Here is an 18,594-nt window from a genome sequence, read left to right on the forward strand (position 1 = left end):
GGAAACATAGGCAAATTTATCACTAAATTTTGCTCATTAAGGAGGCTCGAGGGTATAAAAAATTAAGACAAAAATTAAACATTTATTTTTCATTACAAATTTTATTTATTACCTTTAGTAGTTGTTACTTTATCATATGGTAAAAAAAAGTATTAAAAAAATCATTTCGTGGATGCCCCAGATGACTTTTAAGATGTAGATATCATGGGAAAAGCTCCAAATTATCTCCCTTTGGTGCAAAAATGCCATTTTTTGGCATTAAAATTGAAATATCCTTTTTAACTCAACAGTGACCTATATATTTTATTATAATTTTCAAATAAGATGTACTGAAACTAAACTATTGTAAAATATGAGCGATTTCTATAATAAATTTCATTTTTTATTTCAATATTACCTCTATTTCTCCTATTAGTTTAACAGAAAAAAAGTACCTTTACAAAAATGTATGCTTCTTTCGAAAGCAGATTGTGAGCGTAAATGAATGGTGACCCCATTCTTTTATTTCATTTTTCTATTAAGTATAAGATAAAGTTCATTTATAGGAAAATATAGGGAAATCCTATATTAAATAAAAAATTTGATTTAGACCCGCAAGCCCCCTTAAGTATCATGATTGTTAAGCAGTCAGTTTTTCCTATCTAAGGTCCATGTTTTTTTCCAGTCACCTCAGTTTCCTCCACCAATAAAAACTGGCCGCATGAAATAGTCCAAATGTGGCTATATAATAAAAGTGGTGTTAAAACACCAGGAATCAATGTTATAAAAGTAGTAGAAAAAGTAGTAATTTGGTTGAATTTTATTACAAATTTTTCATTTTTGGGCTCTTACAAAAAAGCATTGAAAAAGGATTAAGAATGTTCTGAAGTAAGATTAAACCATGTTTTACGGATTCCCACTCTTTATTTTTTGCAGAAAAATGATGTTTTCTTACTACTATTCAAGATGACCTTGACATTCTGACCCCGAGATAAAAATAATCATTTTTCAAGAACCTTTTTGTTCTCCTTAAATAATGTTATAGATAATTGAATACTTGTACATCATCACAAAGAAGATTAGTCCAATACCAATATGGATGACATATGCTCATGACTTTTGACCTCAAGGTCAAATAAAGTCAAACTTTTTTGGAGGGATCATTTAATTATAAAGAGCAGACCTATTACACAAAAAAACATGAAGGATTACTTTGCTTTGCTTTTTTCTTACTGGAGTAATTTCAATAGACGACAGGGAGACATATGTTTTAGTCCAATAAAACAGTTTTCCTAGTTTAAAATACTTGTAGCACTATGGAGATGGACCGGTGCAAGCTTAATATTGAATATTTATGTATCCTCTCTCATTCTCCTGTGAAATGTCTTTTCTCTGGTTTGTTTCATTACATAAGTAGTTTAAGATACCTATTCATATATTTGTACTTAAAAATCTAAAAAATATCTGCATCATGAACTTTACAGGAAGAGATTTACTCCAGTTGTTGATAGATGTTAGTTTAATTTCCTTACCATATCTGCATAATTTCAGGCAGATTTTATTGAAAATATACCAGTTTGTTTAAACAGTAAGTTACATTAGAGAAAGTTTCTGTATTATTTGTAAGATTTTGAAAAGTATAAGTGTCAGCAAGTATAATAATTTTACAATTTCTTTTGTTTATTTGTAGGTTTAAGATTCTTGAGAGCTCTAAGACTAATGTCTATCCCAGACATTCTGACGTACCTCAATATGTTACAGACCAGTACAATGATCAGACTGTGTCAAATGTTGACATACTTCATAAGTCTATGGCTGGCCTCAGGAGGTTTCTTACATTTAGTAAGTTTGAATTTTTAACAAAGATATCCCAACTAGTTTCCAAAATTAAAGAAAAAAATTGCAATTTGAATAAAATGAGATTTTAAAAAAGAGTAGTAAGTGAAACAGAGCATTAAGGAAAATTTAACATCAAAAGAACTCCTAAAATTGCAAAAGACATCATTTACATGATAGTTGAAATTGGAGCTGATGAAGAAAAAAACATATTTTAAAAAGCAAAGTGTCAAATTGAGTAAAGGAATGTGATAACATCTTTTAATTTTGAGAGTTTCTAGCAAACAGTATTAGGCTATGTTTGAGTAATCAGTAGTTTTGAAATTTATGGAAAATAGGAACTACTTAAATTGAAAGTTGAATGAAGATGAAATTTTGGAATCATTTTATCACATTAAGCAAAAGTTCATCTGTTACTGAAGATTGTTTAATATTTCCTTTCATTTCAGGTTGAAAATTCTGGTGATCCATGGAGAAATTTTGAAAATGCTAAAAGTCTGTCTTATTGGGAATGTTTATACTTTCTATTGGTTACCATGTCAACCGTTGGATATGGTGATATTAGTGCTAAGACAGATATTGGTCGAATCTTTATTGTCCTCTTTATAATGATAAGTATTGTAAGTAAACTAGACAAATATTCTATTACATAGAACATAAACCAATGAAAATATTTTAATACATGGTACATTGTATTGGATAAAGTCAAATTATTTTTTCCATGTAAAATATTTAGGTAGTATTTCAATCTTTGATATATAAATTAAATGAGTACCATTATTGTCAATTTTGAATGTAGTTAGAATATAATTGTTCATTTTGTTATTAAAATTCTGGAGCAAACTGATTTCTACAATTCTTTTCTGGTACTTTTATTTTGAAAGCTTATGCTGAAGAAATTTGAAAGCCATGGATGTATGACTACTCAGGTCTACTGTTTTGTAATTTTGGATCAAATGATTTCTACCGATTTATCATCACTGAATGGAACTGTTGCCTAAATTGTAAATAGAAACCTACCAAATTCTGTCAAATTGAATCCAAATATACAAAGCTATTGTATCCTCTTCAAAGCTGTCACACAACATAAAAATTATAATATTCTTCTGAAAAAAAGAAGTGTCATAAAGCACACAGTTTTCAGAAATATCTTAATATATATGCCTTTTTTCTGTAATTGTACATGTTACTTTCTAAATACATATAAAGATTTTACCACTGTAGCTGCAAACTTTCTGTCCTCACTGTATATAACATGCATCCATCTGTCCACCTTAAATGTGGGCTGCAGTGTGTCCCACCAAGTCTGTATTTTAATCATTGGTTATAATAAATATCTTGATATAATTTGTAGGGTATGTTTGCCAGTTTTGTTCCTGAATTACTGGAAATATTTGGTAGGAGACAGGTCTATGGAGGATCATATAAAAAAGAAAGAGGCAAAAAGTAAGTGGAGTTGGAATATGATATTTACATGAATCACTAGCAATATATCTGACAAAGAGAGATAAAGTTTGTCAATTATAAACCTTTATTGGATTTCTTTGATATGAGAAACATTGATGTTTTTTTGTATCAATAACAAACTTATACTTTGTGAGCAATCAATCCTATTGTGTTATCTATTATTCTACCTATCTGTAAAAACACTACATCTAATATATCACCTTTCTGACTTCCAGCACTTACTGCACTGAGAAATACAAGAATTTTAATGAAAATGTTTTGAAAAAGAGTCATATATTTTCCAAGTTTGACATTATATAATCCTTTCATAACATTTTACTGAGTATTCATTTACTCTGAAGATCCACATTTCTGTAAAAGAGAGGCGAAAGATACCAGAGGGACATTCAAGCTCATAAGTCGAAAATAAACTGACATGATGCCATGACTAAAATAGAAAAAGACAAACAGACAAATAATAGAACACAAGACACAACATATAAAACCAAAGACTAAGCCACACAAACCCCACCATAAACTGGGGATGATCTCGATCAGGTGTTCAGGAAAGGTAAGCAGATAATGCACCACATGTGACACCCGTCGTGTTGCTCATGTTAATACAAACCTGATAAATAGTCTATTTGGTAGGTCATATTCATTTCTCTTTCTGTAAATAAACTATATGTGTGAATAGTCAGTGGAAAAATTAGCATTTGAAACTTGAAAACAAAACCACATTTTGCTATTCTCAAAATGCCTCTATTTATTTTTAGGTGTGTGGTCATATAGCATTTGATTCAGTCTCTGACTTCTGCTATTCTTATAATTTGTCTATTTATTTTTAGGCACATAGTGGTGTGTGGCCATATAACATTTGATTCAGTCTCCAACTTCTGCTATTCTTATAATTTGTCTATTTATTTTTAGGCACATAGTGGTGTGTGGCCATATAACATTTGATTCAGTATCCAACTTCTTCTATTCTTATAATTTGTCTATTTATTTTTAGGCACATCGTGGTGTGTGGCCATATAACATTTGATTCAGTCTCCAACTTCTTCTATTCTTATAATTTGTCTATTTATTTTTAGGCACACAGTGGTGTGTGGTCATATACCATTTGATTCAGTCTCCAACTTCTTCTATTCTTATAATTTGTCTATTTATTTTTAGGCACATAGTGGTGTGTGGTCATATAACATTTGATTCAGTCTCCAACTTCTTCTATTCTTATAATTTGTCTATTTATTTTTAGGCACATAGTGGTGTGTGGTCATATAACATTTGATTCAGTCTCCAACTTCTTCTATTCTTATAATTTGTCTATTTATTTTTAGGCACATAGTGGTGTGTGGTCATATAACATTTGATTCAGTATCCAACTTCTTCTATTCTTATAATTTGTCACTTTATTTTTAGGCACATAGTGGTGTGTGGCCATATAACATTTGATTCAGTCTCCAACTTCCTCAATGATTTCCTACACAAAGACAGAGAAGATGTTGATGTGGAAATAGTCTTTGTTCACAAGTAAGTAGAAAACAATATCTTGGTGAAATAAAGGAAGTGTGTGGTAAATACTGATTAGAACAAATAACAAAAGCAAACTAAAGATGTAAGATGTGAAGTAGTCAACATATGGAGAAGTGTCACCTAGTCCATCCAACATTGTCAAATGATTGGAAGGAAAAGAATTCAATAGAGAGTACTCAGAGAAATGTGGTATTACAACCATAGACAACTTATCATTTCCTAATTTTGATATTTTTATTATTATTCTTTGGATACCAAATTTTCGAAGGTTTTGTGGGTACAGGTGAACCACATATTCAAATGTTCAACAAATAGCATCTTTTCAATAGGATTTGTATACAGAAATAGGCACAACCACGAAATCAAATATCCACAAATATTCAAGTTTTTAGCAATCCACAAAAAATGATACCCATGAAAATAAATTCACAGTAATAGTGTTAAATGAGTTTTGTCAATACCATTGTATATGAATATTCAACCCTGACCTATCAGAAAAAAACACCTTAAATTTAATAATTTCATGCAAAGTAGAGGTATAAAGAGAAGTTTGCAAAACATATGTGTTAAATGAAGAGCAAATTTTCAAATTTTATTTCTAGGCAATACATGAACCTATGTAAAGGATACATAGTAACTGGACCTTCTGTCCATGTATACACTCGAGTGCTGTTGTACACTTGTTTGTATCAAAGAGATCTAGTCTTCCCTCCAATTCATATCATACTTTGCAATTTTCCATGTCTTGGTTACCAGACTACTAATGCTAGAATGAATTTCAAGGTCAGATTTCAAGTTTTAAAACTACATGAAAGGAGATTGTACTGTATAGCTTTAGTCCAACATCCTATTTCTAATCATTCATTGTCAAATGCTATATGTCTTCAGGGAAAGATTGAATCTTATTGATATTCAAGTTCACTTGGCCAAAGTCAAGGCCATAAGATGACTTACAGGATTTAAGCTTATATACACATTTTAATTCTATTCTTGCATTGAATCTTTCTAAAGCATTCCAAATACCTCTATACTTTTCAGTAAGCCATATCAGTACATAGGTATTGTTAATTATTGACTCAAATACATTTCCATAATGCACTGTATAGTGATAGAATTGATTCAAATACATTTCCATAACACACTGTATAATGATAGAATTGATTCAAATACATTTCCATAACACACTGTATAATGATAGAATTGATTCAAATACATTCCCATAATGCACTGTATAGTGATAGAATTGATTCAAATACATTCCCATAATGCACTGTATAGTGATAGAATTGATTCAAATACATTTCCATAATGCACTATTACAGTTATAGCATTGGATCTAATTTCCATAATGTACTGTTACAGCCATAGAATAATAGGACAATTGACATAGGTCTAACTTAAACTAAGGTCATTTTGATTTTAATTTTTAAAATACGATTATTTTATCAATAAAAAATTACTGCAATTAATAACTCTAATTGTATAGAAATAAATATGTATGGTATGGAAAGGTCTATAGAAGAAAATAGCATTGATTGAATATCACGGGAACTATTTTTACTTCTGTGCTTTTCCCACATGACTAGTCATATAGAATAAATGGCTTTAGAACTTTAAAAAGCTGTATTACAATTGATGATGATTACCATCTTTAGTGACATTCAGTATTGATATTGTTGTTCTGTACAAATAAATGCTCTGAAATAGTTTACAATTTACTATAATTTGAATAATCTTAGTTGCAAAATGTCAATAAGTGTCTGTATATATCAAATCTATTCTCATTCCATTACACTAGGAAATTTATTCATCATGTATGAAAGTGAAATACTTTTTCGCATAATCAGTATATTTCTAAAAGTGCAGGATAACATACATTTTAATAAAATTAATTTGCTCATAATAAGCCCTGAAATGTTATATGAGGTTTTATTGATAAATTAATCATAATACTCAGGAATATATGAGTATATTCAGATACTTGCTATTCAAATTTAGAGGTATTCTAAACTAAACTTAACTAATAGACCACTTTTGAGTTAGTTGCTTTTTTGTCAAAATCTTTTGTTTTATAGTGAACATCATTCATGCATTTAGGTGCATCTTGTAGACACTTTCTTCCCATGTTAAGCCAGTGGTTGAAAAAATCTGATTCTATATTGCTCAAATTATTCAGCTAACTTAATTCTTATAATTGATAATCAGCATTGCTGTCATTATGGAAGGGTGATTAAGTACCTATGAAACAAACATTATTAATAGTTTATCCTGCATAATAATGACCACAAGGACGCTTGACGAACTTTAATAGTGCAGGGATACAGGCTATCACCTCTATCTGGTAATTGATGTCATAAAGGCACACATAATTGACTAACTTTACCGGTGAAGGACATAAGAAGAAAGTGGTCTATTAGCTTCAGAAAAATTCTGCAAATGTTACAAAAGTGGAGGATGGAGCTCATTTCTTTTTACCTTGTTCTTTATATTTATAAATTCATGAAAAGGAGTTATAGGAATTTTCCATTAATGATGATAAAAATACTGTGAATAGATTTTTCTTAAAGATGAAAATTTCATTAGAATAATAGAGTTTTACAAGGAGGAAAACTAATTATTTGCTTGTGGTGGTGTTTTTTTTGTTTTTTTAATTTAGTGTGACTTTTAAAGGTAGAACTTAGTCAAAACAAGCCATTGACCAGGGAATGAGTGTGTTATTTTCCTTAATTCCATCAATAAGTTTCCTTAGACCAACATTAATCCCATAAAGTCTTAGGATGCCATCTGCTTCGGTTTCTTGTATAACTATTTTAAGGTAGATAATTGTCATTTTGTCATTTGGTTATTGACTAAAGCCAGGAGAAATTACCTCATTATTGGATTTGTTCACATCGTTATATAAAAAAATCGGTACATAAAGAATTGACTAATAAATGTTTGCCAATTTCTGGTACAAAGTTACAAGGCTAATCATGTGTTATGGGTGCAGTAATCAGTCTGATATCAAAGATGATGGACATTTATAAGAATGAGAAATGAACAGTTATATCTGATTGCACTGGTGTACATTTTTTATATTGTTTGTTGTACTGCCAAAATATGTTCTTCCTTTTAACATGTCATTTTCATGCATTTCTTTATTGAAAATTACACATATTTATTTACTACACAATGGTAATATGGCAATACAGATTTTTTAGTATAAAGTTTGCTGTGATTAGAGGTCGGTCATTTACAAACGTATCAAACGTATCGTATATGTTGACGTATCCGCATCTGCAAATATATAAAAAAATATCACGTGATCCCTCGCTTATTCATAAGACCATACTTCATTTAAAAAAAACTAATTGGAATCTCTTCGAAACAATCAAACATACACTTTCAATATTTGTGATAATGGTGTTTTGTACAAAAAAAATAAGGGGATCCATCAACTACTTTTACGTGCCCTTAAATAGGAGCCAATGTAAGGCAGGTACACGAATATCGTACACAATCCTTTAATAATCTTGTTCAAAAAATATTTCAAGATTTTATATGAATAAACACCAAAAAAAATCAAATGTACTACTTATATACATGTAAGGAACTTTGAATATTGCTCATTTTCGATTTTATCATAAACAGAAAGAACTGAGTATCACTCTATTTGTCAATTAACAATTTGATTCTACGTGAGCACAAGTTCATGCACAAACAAACGATTTTTACTGTATTCACTCCTATCGTGCCTGTAAACTGTTCCAACTATCCGGAATATCTTTAAAAGCAGGGTTACATATTCCACAAAAACTCGAAATTTCCTTATTGTTTCATAAATTTCTGCATTAGAAATTAATCAGTCTCCCATTTGCATTATTGAAAGTACATAAAATTCAAGCTCGGGATCATATACTGTTTTTTTGTATATCTGCAGATGCGGATACATCAACGTATATGATACGGTTGATACGTCTTTAATGACCGACCTCTAATAGAGACATAATTGTGTTTTCCAAGTAAACAACACATGAAATAAACAGTAGATTGTCAACCCTTGGAATCTTCAAAACTCTTTTGTCTAGATCAATAAAAATGCTTAAGTCTTCAAGGAATCTTTTTAATATCAACCTATTACTAAGAAGACTAAGTAGGGCCCTCACCCTATACTATATGATCAGTCTGTCTGTCTTCCATAACAAATTGTGTCTACTCTATATCTAGAGAACCATTATCATTTCATACTTTATACTTGACATGTATTTTAGCCAACACCAGAAGGGGTGTCATATTTTTTTTGTACAATTTCTTAGGTCAAAGGTCAAGGTCAAATACTTTGGTTTCAGTTGACAACCCCATGTCTTATGGTTAAGATACAAGTTTTAACAGCGGGGCCCACAGAGATAGCTCCCATCTCAATGCTGTGTAGTTACATCTGGTTACAATGGTTCTAGGGAAATGTATCAAAAACATTAGGACAAAATTTAAAGGAGGCTTCAAAATAGCTGACACCTTCCAATATGTGAAACAGTTTGATTTGATCTGGGTTTGGTATCTGATATTGCTTTAAATTTAGGTTCCATACTGTAGATTTATTATTATTCGTGGGACACCAAATTTCGTGGTTTAGTGGGTACAGGTAAACCACAAATTTAGATGTTTAACAAAATATAAATTTTCATATGTTTATATGCATCATTTGGAAAAAAAAAAATCAAACATCAAAGAAAAGTCCAGACTCAATCCAGATATTTTGATACCTACAAAAATAAATTTATCCCTTATTTTAAATTTATAAAGCACTAAGAATAAACAGAGTTTAACATATTACATGTTTTAATGACTTCTGTGGGTGTATGTTAACACTATAGACACTTAAGATGATTGCTCAATCTATTTCTAATATAATTTGTTTACAGAATGTTGCCAGATCTAGAATTAGAAGGTTTATTAAAGAGACACTTCACACAAGTAGAGTTTTTCCAGGGAACAGTGATGGATGCCAATGATCTAGAGCGAGTAAAGGTTAATACAACTTTATATTGATATACCAAATTAAAAGTGCTATTTGCCTAGTGAAATTGTATTTAATATATTAAAACATAGTCATTGAGTGTTAGTTGTCTAGCCAGTAATCATAATATGGTAAAGGGCTCTTCAGTCTCAGAATAAACACAGGCCTAATGCCTCTAGTCTCAACTCGATCTTAGACTAATACTCATATAAGCTTCTCCATTTGCATGAAATTTTTCAATGTTAACCGGGGTAGGTAGAAAGAAATATTAAATTGCTTTTTCCTTAAAAATAATTATAGATTATTTATGTTTCTTTTAACATGAGGGAAATTCTCTTCTTCAATCTCCTCATAAGGTGACACTCCTGAAATGTAAATAATATGTAGCTGAGAGTCCTGGACTTTTTAGAGAAAAAATCCATTGATATTCAGTTTATCTCTTTTTTCAAGTCAATGTTCCATGAAAAAAGGACAATTAAAAAAATGTTTAGTATTGTTTATGATTCAGATCCAGTCAGCTGATGCCTGTTTAGTTCTAGCCAATAAATACTGTACCGACCCAGACCAGGAAGATGCTGCTAACATAATGAGGGTCATATCTATTAAAAACTTCCATGCAGATATCAAGGTTATTGTACAGTTGATGCAGTATCATAATAAGGTATGGAAAAATCATTTATATATAAGAAGATGTGGTATGGGTGCAAATGAAACAACTCTCCATCCAAGTCACAATTTGCAAAAATAAACCATTATAGCTAGGTCATAGTACGGTCTTCTTTTTATGCCCCACCTACGATAGTAGAGGGGCATTATGTTTTCTGGTCTGTGTGTCCGTCCGTCCGTCTGTTCGTTCGTTCGTCCGTTCGTCCGTTCGTCTGTTCGTCCGTCTGTCCCGCTTCAGGTTAAAGTTTTTGGTCGAGGTAGTTTTTGATGAAGTTGAAGTCCAATCGACTTCAAACTTGGTACACATGTTCCCTATGATATGATCTTTCTAATTTTAATGCAAAATTAGAGATTTTACCCCAATTTCACGGTCCACTGAACATAGAAAATGATAGTGCGAGTGGGGCATTCGTGTACTGAGGACACATTCTTGTTTAATAAATATTTTATTCACATTATATTTATGAAACAAATAATGATGACTTATGAAAACAAGAACATATTTAGGACTAGGTACTTGTATAACAGAATTGGTTTTTGGACCAAACTACCTGACATACACAATATCTCCAATGTTCATTTAATTTAGTAAAACATTGATTTTGTTTCAGCGTTTCTATTGGTTTTTAAACATTATTATACGACCGCAAAATTTGAAAAAATTTTCGTCGTATATTGCTATCACGTTGGCGTCGTCGTCTGCGTCGTCGTCGTCGTCCGAATACTTTTAGTTTTCGCACTCTAACTTTAGTAAAAGTGAATGGAAATCTATGAAATTTTAACACAAGGTTTATGACCACAAAAGGAAGGTTGGTATTGATTTTGGGAGTTTTGGTCCCAACATTTTAGGAATTAGGGGCCAAAAAGGGCCCAAATAAGCATTTTCTTGGTTTTCGCACTATAACTTTAGTTTAAGTTAATAGAAATCTATGAAATTTTGACACAAGGTTTATGACCACAAAAGAACGGTTGGGATTGATTTTGGGAGTTTTGGTTTCAACAGTTTAGGAATTAGGGGCCAAAAAAGGGCCCAAATAAGCATTATTCTTGGTTTTCGCACAATAACTTTAGTTTAAGTAAATAGAAATCTATGAAATTTAAACACAAGGTTTATGACCATAAAAGGAAGGTTGGTATTGATTTTGGGAGTTTTGGTCCCAACAGAATAAGGGGCCCAAAGGGTCCAAAATTAAACTTTGTTTGATTTCATCAAAATTGAATAATTGGGGTTCTTTGATATGCCGAATCTAACTGTCATGACTGTGTATGTAGATTCTTAACTTTTGGTCCCGTTTTCAAATTGGTCTACATTAAGGTCCAAAGGGTCCAAAATTAAACTTAGTTTGATTTTGACAAAAAATGAATCAGTTAGGTTCTTTGATATGCTGAATCTAAAAATGTACTTAGATTCTTGATTATTGGCCCAGTTTTCAAGTTGGTCCAAATCGGGGTCCAAAATTAAACTTTGTTTGATTTCATCAAAAATTGAATAAATGGGGTTCTTTGATATACCAAATCTAACTGTGTATGTAGATTCTTCATTTTTGGTCCTGTTTTCAAATTGGTCTACACTAAAGTCCAAAGGGTCCAAAATTAAACTTAGTCTGATTTTAACAAAAATTGAAATCTTGGGGTTCTTTGATATGCTGAATCCAAAAATGTACTTAGATGTTTTATTATGGGCCCAGTTTTCAAGTTGGTCCAAATCAGGATCTAAAATTATTATATTAAGTATTGTGCAATAGCAAGTCTTTTCAATTGCACAGTATTGCGCAATGGCAAGAAATATCTAATTGCACAATATTGTGAAATAGCAAATTTTTTTTTAATTAGAGTTATCTTTCTTTGTCCAGAATAGTAAGCAAGAAATATCTAATTGCAAAATATTGTGCAATAGCAAGATTTTTTTTTAATTGGAGTTATCTTTCTTTGTCCAGAATCAACTTAAATCTTTGTTATATACAATATACAATGTATATTCACTTTTTACTACCAACTGATAAATTAAAATAATCTTTACCATTCAGTGATAACAAGCAGTTTTTTTACATCTTAATATTTTATGATGTATTTAAATGAGTAGTTATTGTTGCAAACTCCATTAGAAATTTTAATTGAGATTAGTTTTGGAATAAGGGAAAGGGGGATGTGATTAAAAAAATTGGGTTCAATTTTTCTCATTTGAAATTTCATAAATAAAAAAAAGAAAATTTCTTCAAACATTTTTTTGAGAGGATTAATATTCAACAGCATAGTGAATTGCTCTAAGAGAAAACAAAAATTTTAAGTTCATTAGAACACATAAATTCTGTGTCAGAAACCTATGCTGTGTCAACTATTTAATCACAATCCAAATTTAGAGCTGAATCCAGCTTGAATGTTGTGTCCATACTTGCCCCAACCGTTCAGGGTTCAACCTCTGCGGTCGTATAAAGCTACGCCCTGCGGAGCATCTGGTTAAAAATATTTTTGTAGATTTAATTAGATATACATAGAAAATTGCCTTTTTGGTCGCTGTGTGGCTAATTGTTAAGTCTGATCAATAGTATACAGACTTATCACTTTCATTTTAATCAGTTACTATCTATCAGGATTCTAATATTTTATTCATAAGAATATACACTCAACTTCTCAAGACAAACAAATAGTAATGAACTTTTGGCGTGAAAACGACACCTTTGATAATTACTTATGTATTATAGGATCAAATAATGAAAAAGTATCGTAACAGTGCAAAAAAGACACAGCTAGATCAATTACATGTTATTTAGTGAAAAGGGAAGGTTGTTTATACTTAAAAACAAAACAGATAAAAGATAAATGTTAAATCCCAAGTTAGACTATGACTGAACACACAAGCAGATTTAACATGTTTGTCTGAACAGAATGACAGATAGTCCAAATGACAAGAGGATTGGCTGCACCATACAAATTCTCAGTGAGCAACTCAATTATAAAGATATAATAATTCACTGCATCAATATTGTCTTTTTACATTTACAACAGTTGTTTTTTGTCACAGTAGAAAAACTGAACATTGTGAATTTTGATATCTAACTGTTAGTGAAAGGAAATGTCCCAAATTTGAATCACAATTAATGCTGATTTGAAGGACAGGCTTACCTTATTAATCCATTTCTGTATCACTTCTTCATATCACATCTCAGTCAGTATGATACAGGAAATATCAATTCTTGTGGGAAAAAATAACTGGGACACAACCATGAGATAATATGTATTTTTATTATATACATAGTTGTAAATACAGACAAATTGTATGTGTAATACAATCAAAGACAAGCGTGCTGTATCAGCCACCTGTGATGATATCGATATCAGCACGATTGCAAAAGCTTTATCACATCTTTAATCTGTATGACGTCACATCATCGATTGCAGTCACTAATCTGTATGACGTCATGTCAAACCTATAATCTGTATGACGTCATTTCAAACCTCCTTATCTGTATGACGTCATGTCACATAAAAAACATCTACTTGAGGTATATGTATATAATAAAGTGTATATGATATGGCTTTTTCAATATCACACACCATATCAACCCGAGACACCAATATAATCCCAAGAGCCCAGAGAGATGCGATATTGAAAAAGCCATTTGATATTCTCTATTTATACAATGCAGAAGGTTGAAATTGAAAGTATCTTTTATATGGGGAAACAATCATCTGTTTGCAGGTTTCCTAAAACATGTGATTGGCTTTTGATAAAATGTCTAGTTATTTTTCAGTCTAATGTGCCACTGCACATCTGTTTTTACCAAAATGAGTTCCACAGTTTCCCATAGCAAAAGTAGGAACCTGGTCATTTTCAAAACAGAAGTACTTGTTTAGGTTTACAATTATTTTTCTACTGACAATACTTTCTATTAAAGGCTTATTTACTGAATATTCCTAGCTGGGACTGGAAGAGAGGAGATGATGCTGTATGTGTGGCTGAACTCAAGCTAGGATTTATAGCTCAAAGTTGTTTGGCTCCTGGATTCTCTACTTTAATGGCAAACCTCTTCACTATGAGGTCTGATAAAACTGTAAGTATATATTTATTCATAGGAGAGTTTAACATGTGTATTTAATTTAACAGTCTTGGAATTCAAATTAGGAAAAATTCAAATTGAACTGTGATACCATCGCACAAGAAATATTTCAAATGATTAAATGAACCATTTAGATCTCACAATTTTCTTTGATACTATATGAACACTCTTAAACCACAATTCTTTGTGTTTTGGAATGTTGATTTTATCATACATTCGTCTTTCCATCCTTGTTCTTAATTTTTATGTCCTATTTATTTGGCGTTATGTTTTCTGATCTGTGCGTCCGTCTGTATGTTTGTCCATCCGTCCGTTATTCCGTCCATCTGTCCAGCTTCAGGTTAAAATTTTTGGTCAAGGTAGTTTTTGATGAAGTTGACGTCCAATCTACATGAAACTTAATACACATGTTTGCTATGAAATGATCTTTCTAATTTTAATTCAAATTAGAGATTTTTCCACATTTTCAGGGTCCATTGAACATAGAAAATGATAGTGCGAATGGGGCATCTGTGTACTTTGGACACATTTTTATTTTTATAATCGTGAAAAATTAGATGAAAAAATATGGAGTAGTAAAGGATAAAAGCATGTAATCTTCCAACATACAAAAACTGATCTTGATGATATTAAAACCTCCTCATTTTTGTCCTTTTATATGCATCTTATATGGGTTTTATGTGGCACATAATGATATTTGAAGTTCCAAATAAGAGATCTTGTAGAAATTGTAGGATGTCAATAAATCAGATGGCATGGGCTTAATTTATTTGTGTTGCCTTTACTCTGTTAACTTATTACAGAATTATTTGATTTATAAAGGAATTTATTTTAAATATATATTTATAGATAAAAGCCATGGTATGGATTAAATATGAAATAATGGAAACTTGGGGAAATTTTAATGAATAGCAACCCAAAAACACAAACAAACATGAAAGGGTTAACATAAATTTTTCAATGATAGGCAAGTCTCCACATCATAGGTCAAATAGTCAGCTAAATTGAGAATGAACTCAGCATTCTGACTATAAAAGATCTGACCTCAACATCAATCTTTTGATGGACAGAAAACGTATTTCATAAATTTTCTTGATTAAGAGCTTGACATCTTCTATAGATACATTCTGTTGTTGAAGACCAAATGTCTTTGTTTGTTTCTTTGTGTCATATGGTTGCTATTTTATAGGTGTATAGCCCACATATCTGTTTACTATTGCACTGTATGGAAAGTAAATAATTATGTTTTGTGTGAATTTGTTGCAGTTGGATATACAGTTTTATTAAATTCTATGATAAACAAGATAATATTTGTGTTATAAGCAAAATCAAATAAACCAACATGTTACACTGCATCAATGTGTATAATGAATAAATATTTTAAAAGGCTACTTTCAATTTGCATAAATTCCTAATAGATTTAGCAGATGCAAAGGCTAATTAAGTAAATTGACTAGCTATTACCATTAAAAATTTACATCTCAGACTTAATTAGGATTTTTTTTTCTCAAATTGCATAATGCTCAAAAAGTTGCATGAATTTTCCAGTAGAGAGACCTTAGAGTTTAATATAAAATTGATGCACTTTTTGTAGCAGTTTAAATCAGTGTATTGATCCACACATTATGTACGTTATGTAGGTTTTCATTAAAGGAAGTAGATCTAATTACTTTAAGCACATATCAATAAAATAATATGAATATGGTTCTGAATATATGTTAGATTTTATGTTGATTTTGATATTACAGCATTGAAAGTATTGGTAAATCTAATGACTAATGCATCATTTTAATGATAAAATAATTCAAATATTGTAGTAAAAAATGATAAGAGATATCATATATTTTTTTTATCAAAGCATGAATGTATGACATTATTCAAATTTAAAAAGTTGATTTTTTTAGGTGGATTTTCTTTGAATAGTTCTTATGTACTATTACAGGCTGTCATGACTAGGTCATAATGTCCTTTTGTTTGTTCATTTATTTGTTCTGTAAAACACTGTAAAAAAACAAAGTAACAGTAGAGTGACAACCATACAATTTGTTTGATATTTTAAAGGTGGCTTTCATTTTTTATAAGGCATTACTAATGCATTAATCCTGTTAACTTTCAAAGTCAATAGGAAAAAGCAGGGTCTCAAAAACAATTACTCCACCCAAACAAAAAAAAACTAAACAAACACAAAAAGCATTAACTAATACACTTGCTTTGCAACTACCCCCTTTGAAATTATCTTTGACTTAAGGGAAAATTATATTTGACATAGCAGGTGAATAATGAGAATCAGGATTAGTAGCAGGCTTACCTTTGTTTTTATAATGAACACTGGCCAAGCCCATAACCCAAACGCTTGCTGTTTCCTTAAATAAAGTAGATTTGATTTGAAATTGCTTAAATCAGGATATATAGGTGAAAATGTTCTTTATTTTATACAACTGTACCTACTTTATAAGTTAAAAGGAATATGAACATCATGAAAAGATTTTTGTGGGGAAGGAATAGGAGGATAACATTAAAAGTGTGTTTTAATTACATAACATTACCAAACTGACCATGAGAGTTATATCTACTGTAGAATATGGAGTTACCTGATTGGCAGAAAGACTATTTGAGAGGAACAGCTATGGAGATGTACACTGAATATTTATCTAGTTCCTTTAATGGTATGACATTCCCAGAAGCAGCTGAGTAAGTATTACATTAAAGCTTGTTTACAGATTTAAGAAGATGTGGTATGAGTGCCTATGAGACAACTCTCCATCCAAGCATTAGTCAGTAAAAATAAACCATTATAGGTCAAAGTACAGCCTTCAACACAGAGCCTTTGCTCACATCAAACTGTACAGGGCCCTCTTTAATGACTAGTGTAAAACCATTTAAAAAGGGAAAACCATGCTGCTTTAGATTTGAGTGATTATACAAAGTATTCCTGTCCTTGAAATTCAGAACGTGCCTAAAAAGTCCAAATCACATTGTAGAACTGAAGAATTCTCTAAACTAAAGTAACAAAAAAAATCTTTGATTTAAAAGCCGTCAACTCTAGATCAAAATCACATTATGTTTTGAATTGATTGAAATATAAAAATTCCCCAACTTTTGTTACAGAATTTGAGGGAGGATTCCTAGATCTTAATTGTCTATGAATAAAACTTTCATATAAATGTCATTGAAACTGCAACCTGGCAACAAAAAAATAACTGAAATAAACATACAAAAGCTCAACTTTGTTTTAAATAAATTCTCTGTCTGTGTTTGCTGCACAATCTTTTGTTTTCTATTTTTAGATTATGTTTTTCCAAATTAGAATTACTATTACTGGCTATTGAAGTACGTACAGAAGATGGAAGGGAGAGCACTCTAGCTATCAATCCTGGATCCAAGATCAAAATAGAAAATGCTACACAAGGATTTTTCATTGCTGAATCTGCTGAAGAAGTTAAAAGGTATAGTTTTGTAAATTGAAGCAAAGAACAATTTTGGAATACATGTAGTATTCTTTCCTTGAGATTGCTTCAGGAATGGTCAGCTTTTGCAATGTTACTATAGCAAATTACAAAAAATAAATTATAATTGAAGTTCGACCAATAAGAAATAGGAACACAAACCACAGGTTGAATATGAGAAAAAAAACTCAGACAAATTGGAGAAAGTATAAATTGACTTAGAATTAGAAGAAAAAAATAGATTTATTCATTTCTATATAAGGATTTCAAGACATGTGTATATATTCTGTACTGATACTACTTCTAGAAGACCTTTCAAAAATGAATTAGTGTCAGTATGACAGTACATGTTAGGAGATAGAACATTTCTGTACAGTTTATGCAATGTACTGGCATTGATACTAATTCATGTTGTACTGTTTACCGTGTCTAGCTGTTGTCTTAACTTTCCTGATTATACATGTAATAATATTTACCCTCATATCTATATGTCTATATCTTATTGCTAAATTACTCACAGAGAAAAAGAGCTATGCATATTAACATTGATATACATTTTAAGTTTATAACTTAACTAAATTGAAACAAAATCTTTTGTTCAATATTTTGCTTTTTGATGCACTCTTCTATG

The 18,594-nt window shown here is 30.7% G+C and overlaps 1 protein-coding gene across 21 annotated transcripts in view; it reads left to right on the top strand.

Moving 5' to 3' along the window:
- The window catches only part of LOC143045964 (calcium-activated potassium channel slowpoke-like), a 76,155-nt gene that overhangs the window by 25,510 nt on the left and 32,051 nt on the right, over nt 1-18,594 (top strand). For all 21 annotated transcript variants that reach the window (XM_076218839.1, XM_076218832.1, XM_076218834.1 and 18 more), the window contains exons 5-13: nt 1,670-1,821; nt 2,265-2,435; nt 3,170-3,261; nt 4,684-4,794; nt 9,699-9,804; nt 10,302-10,454; nt 14,356-14,511; nt 17,096-17,208; nt 17,805-17,963. In XM_076218839.1, coding sequence (XP_076074954.1) covers nt 1,670-1,821; nt 2,265-2,435; nt 3,170-3,261; nt 4,684-4,794; nt 9,699-9,804; nt 10,302-10,454; nt 14,356-14,511; nt 17,096-17,208; nt 17,805-17,963 — 1,213 coding nt within the window. The remainder of the gene's footprint in view (nt 1-1,669; nt 1,822-2,264; nt 2,436-3,169; nt 3,262-4,683; nt 4,795-9,698; nt 9,805-10,301; nt 10,455-14,355; nt 14,512-17,095; nt 17,209-17,804; nt 17,964-18,594) is intronic.

Source organism: Mytilus galloprovincialis, chromosome 9, assembly GCF_965363235.1.
Source record: "Mytilus galloprovincialis chromosome 9, xbMytGall1.hap1.1, whole genome shotgun sequence".
NCBI lineage: Eukaryota > Metazoa > Mollusca > Bivalvia > Mytilida > Mytilidae > Mytilus > Mytilus galloprovincialis.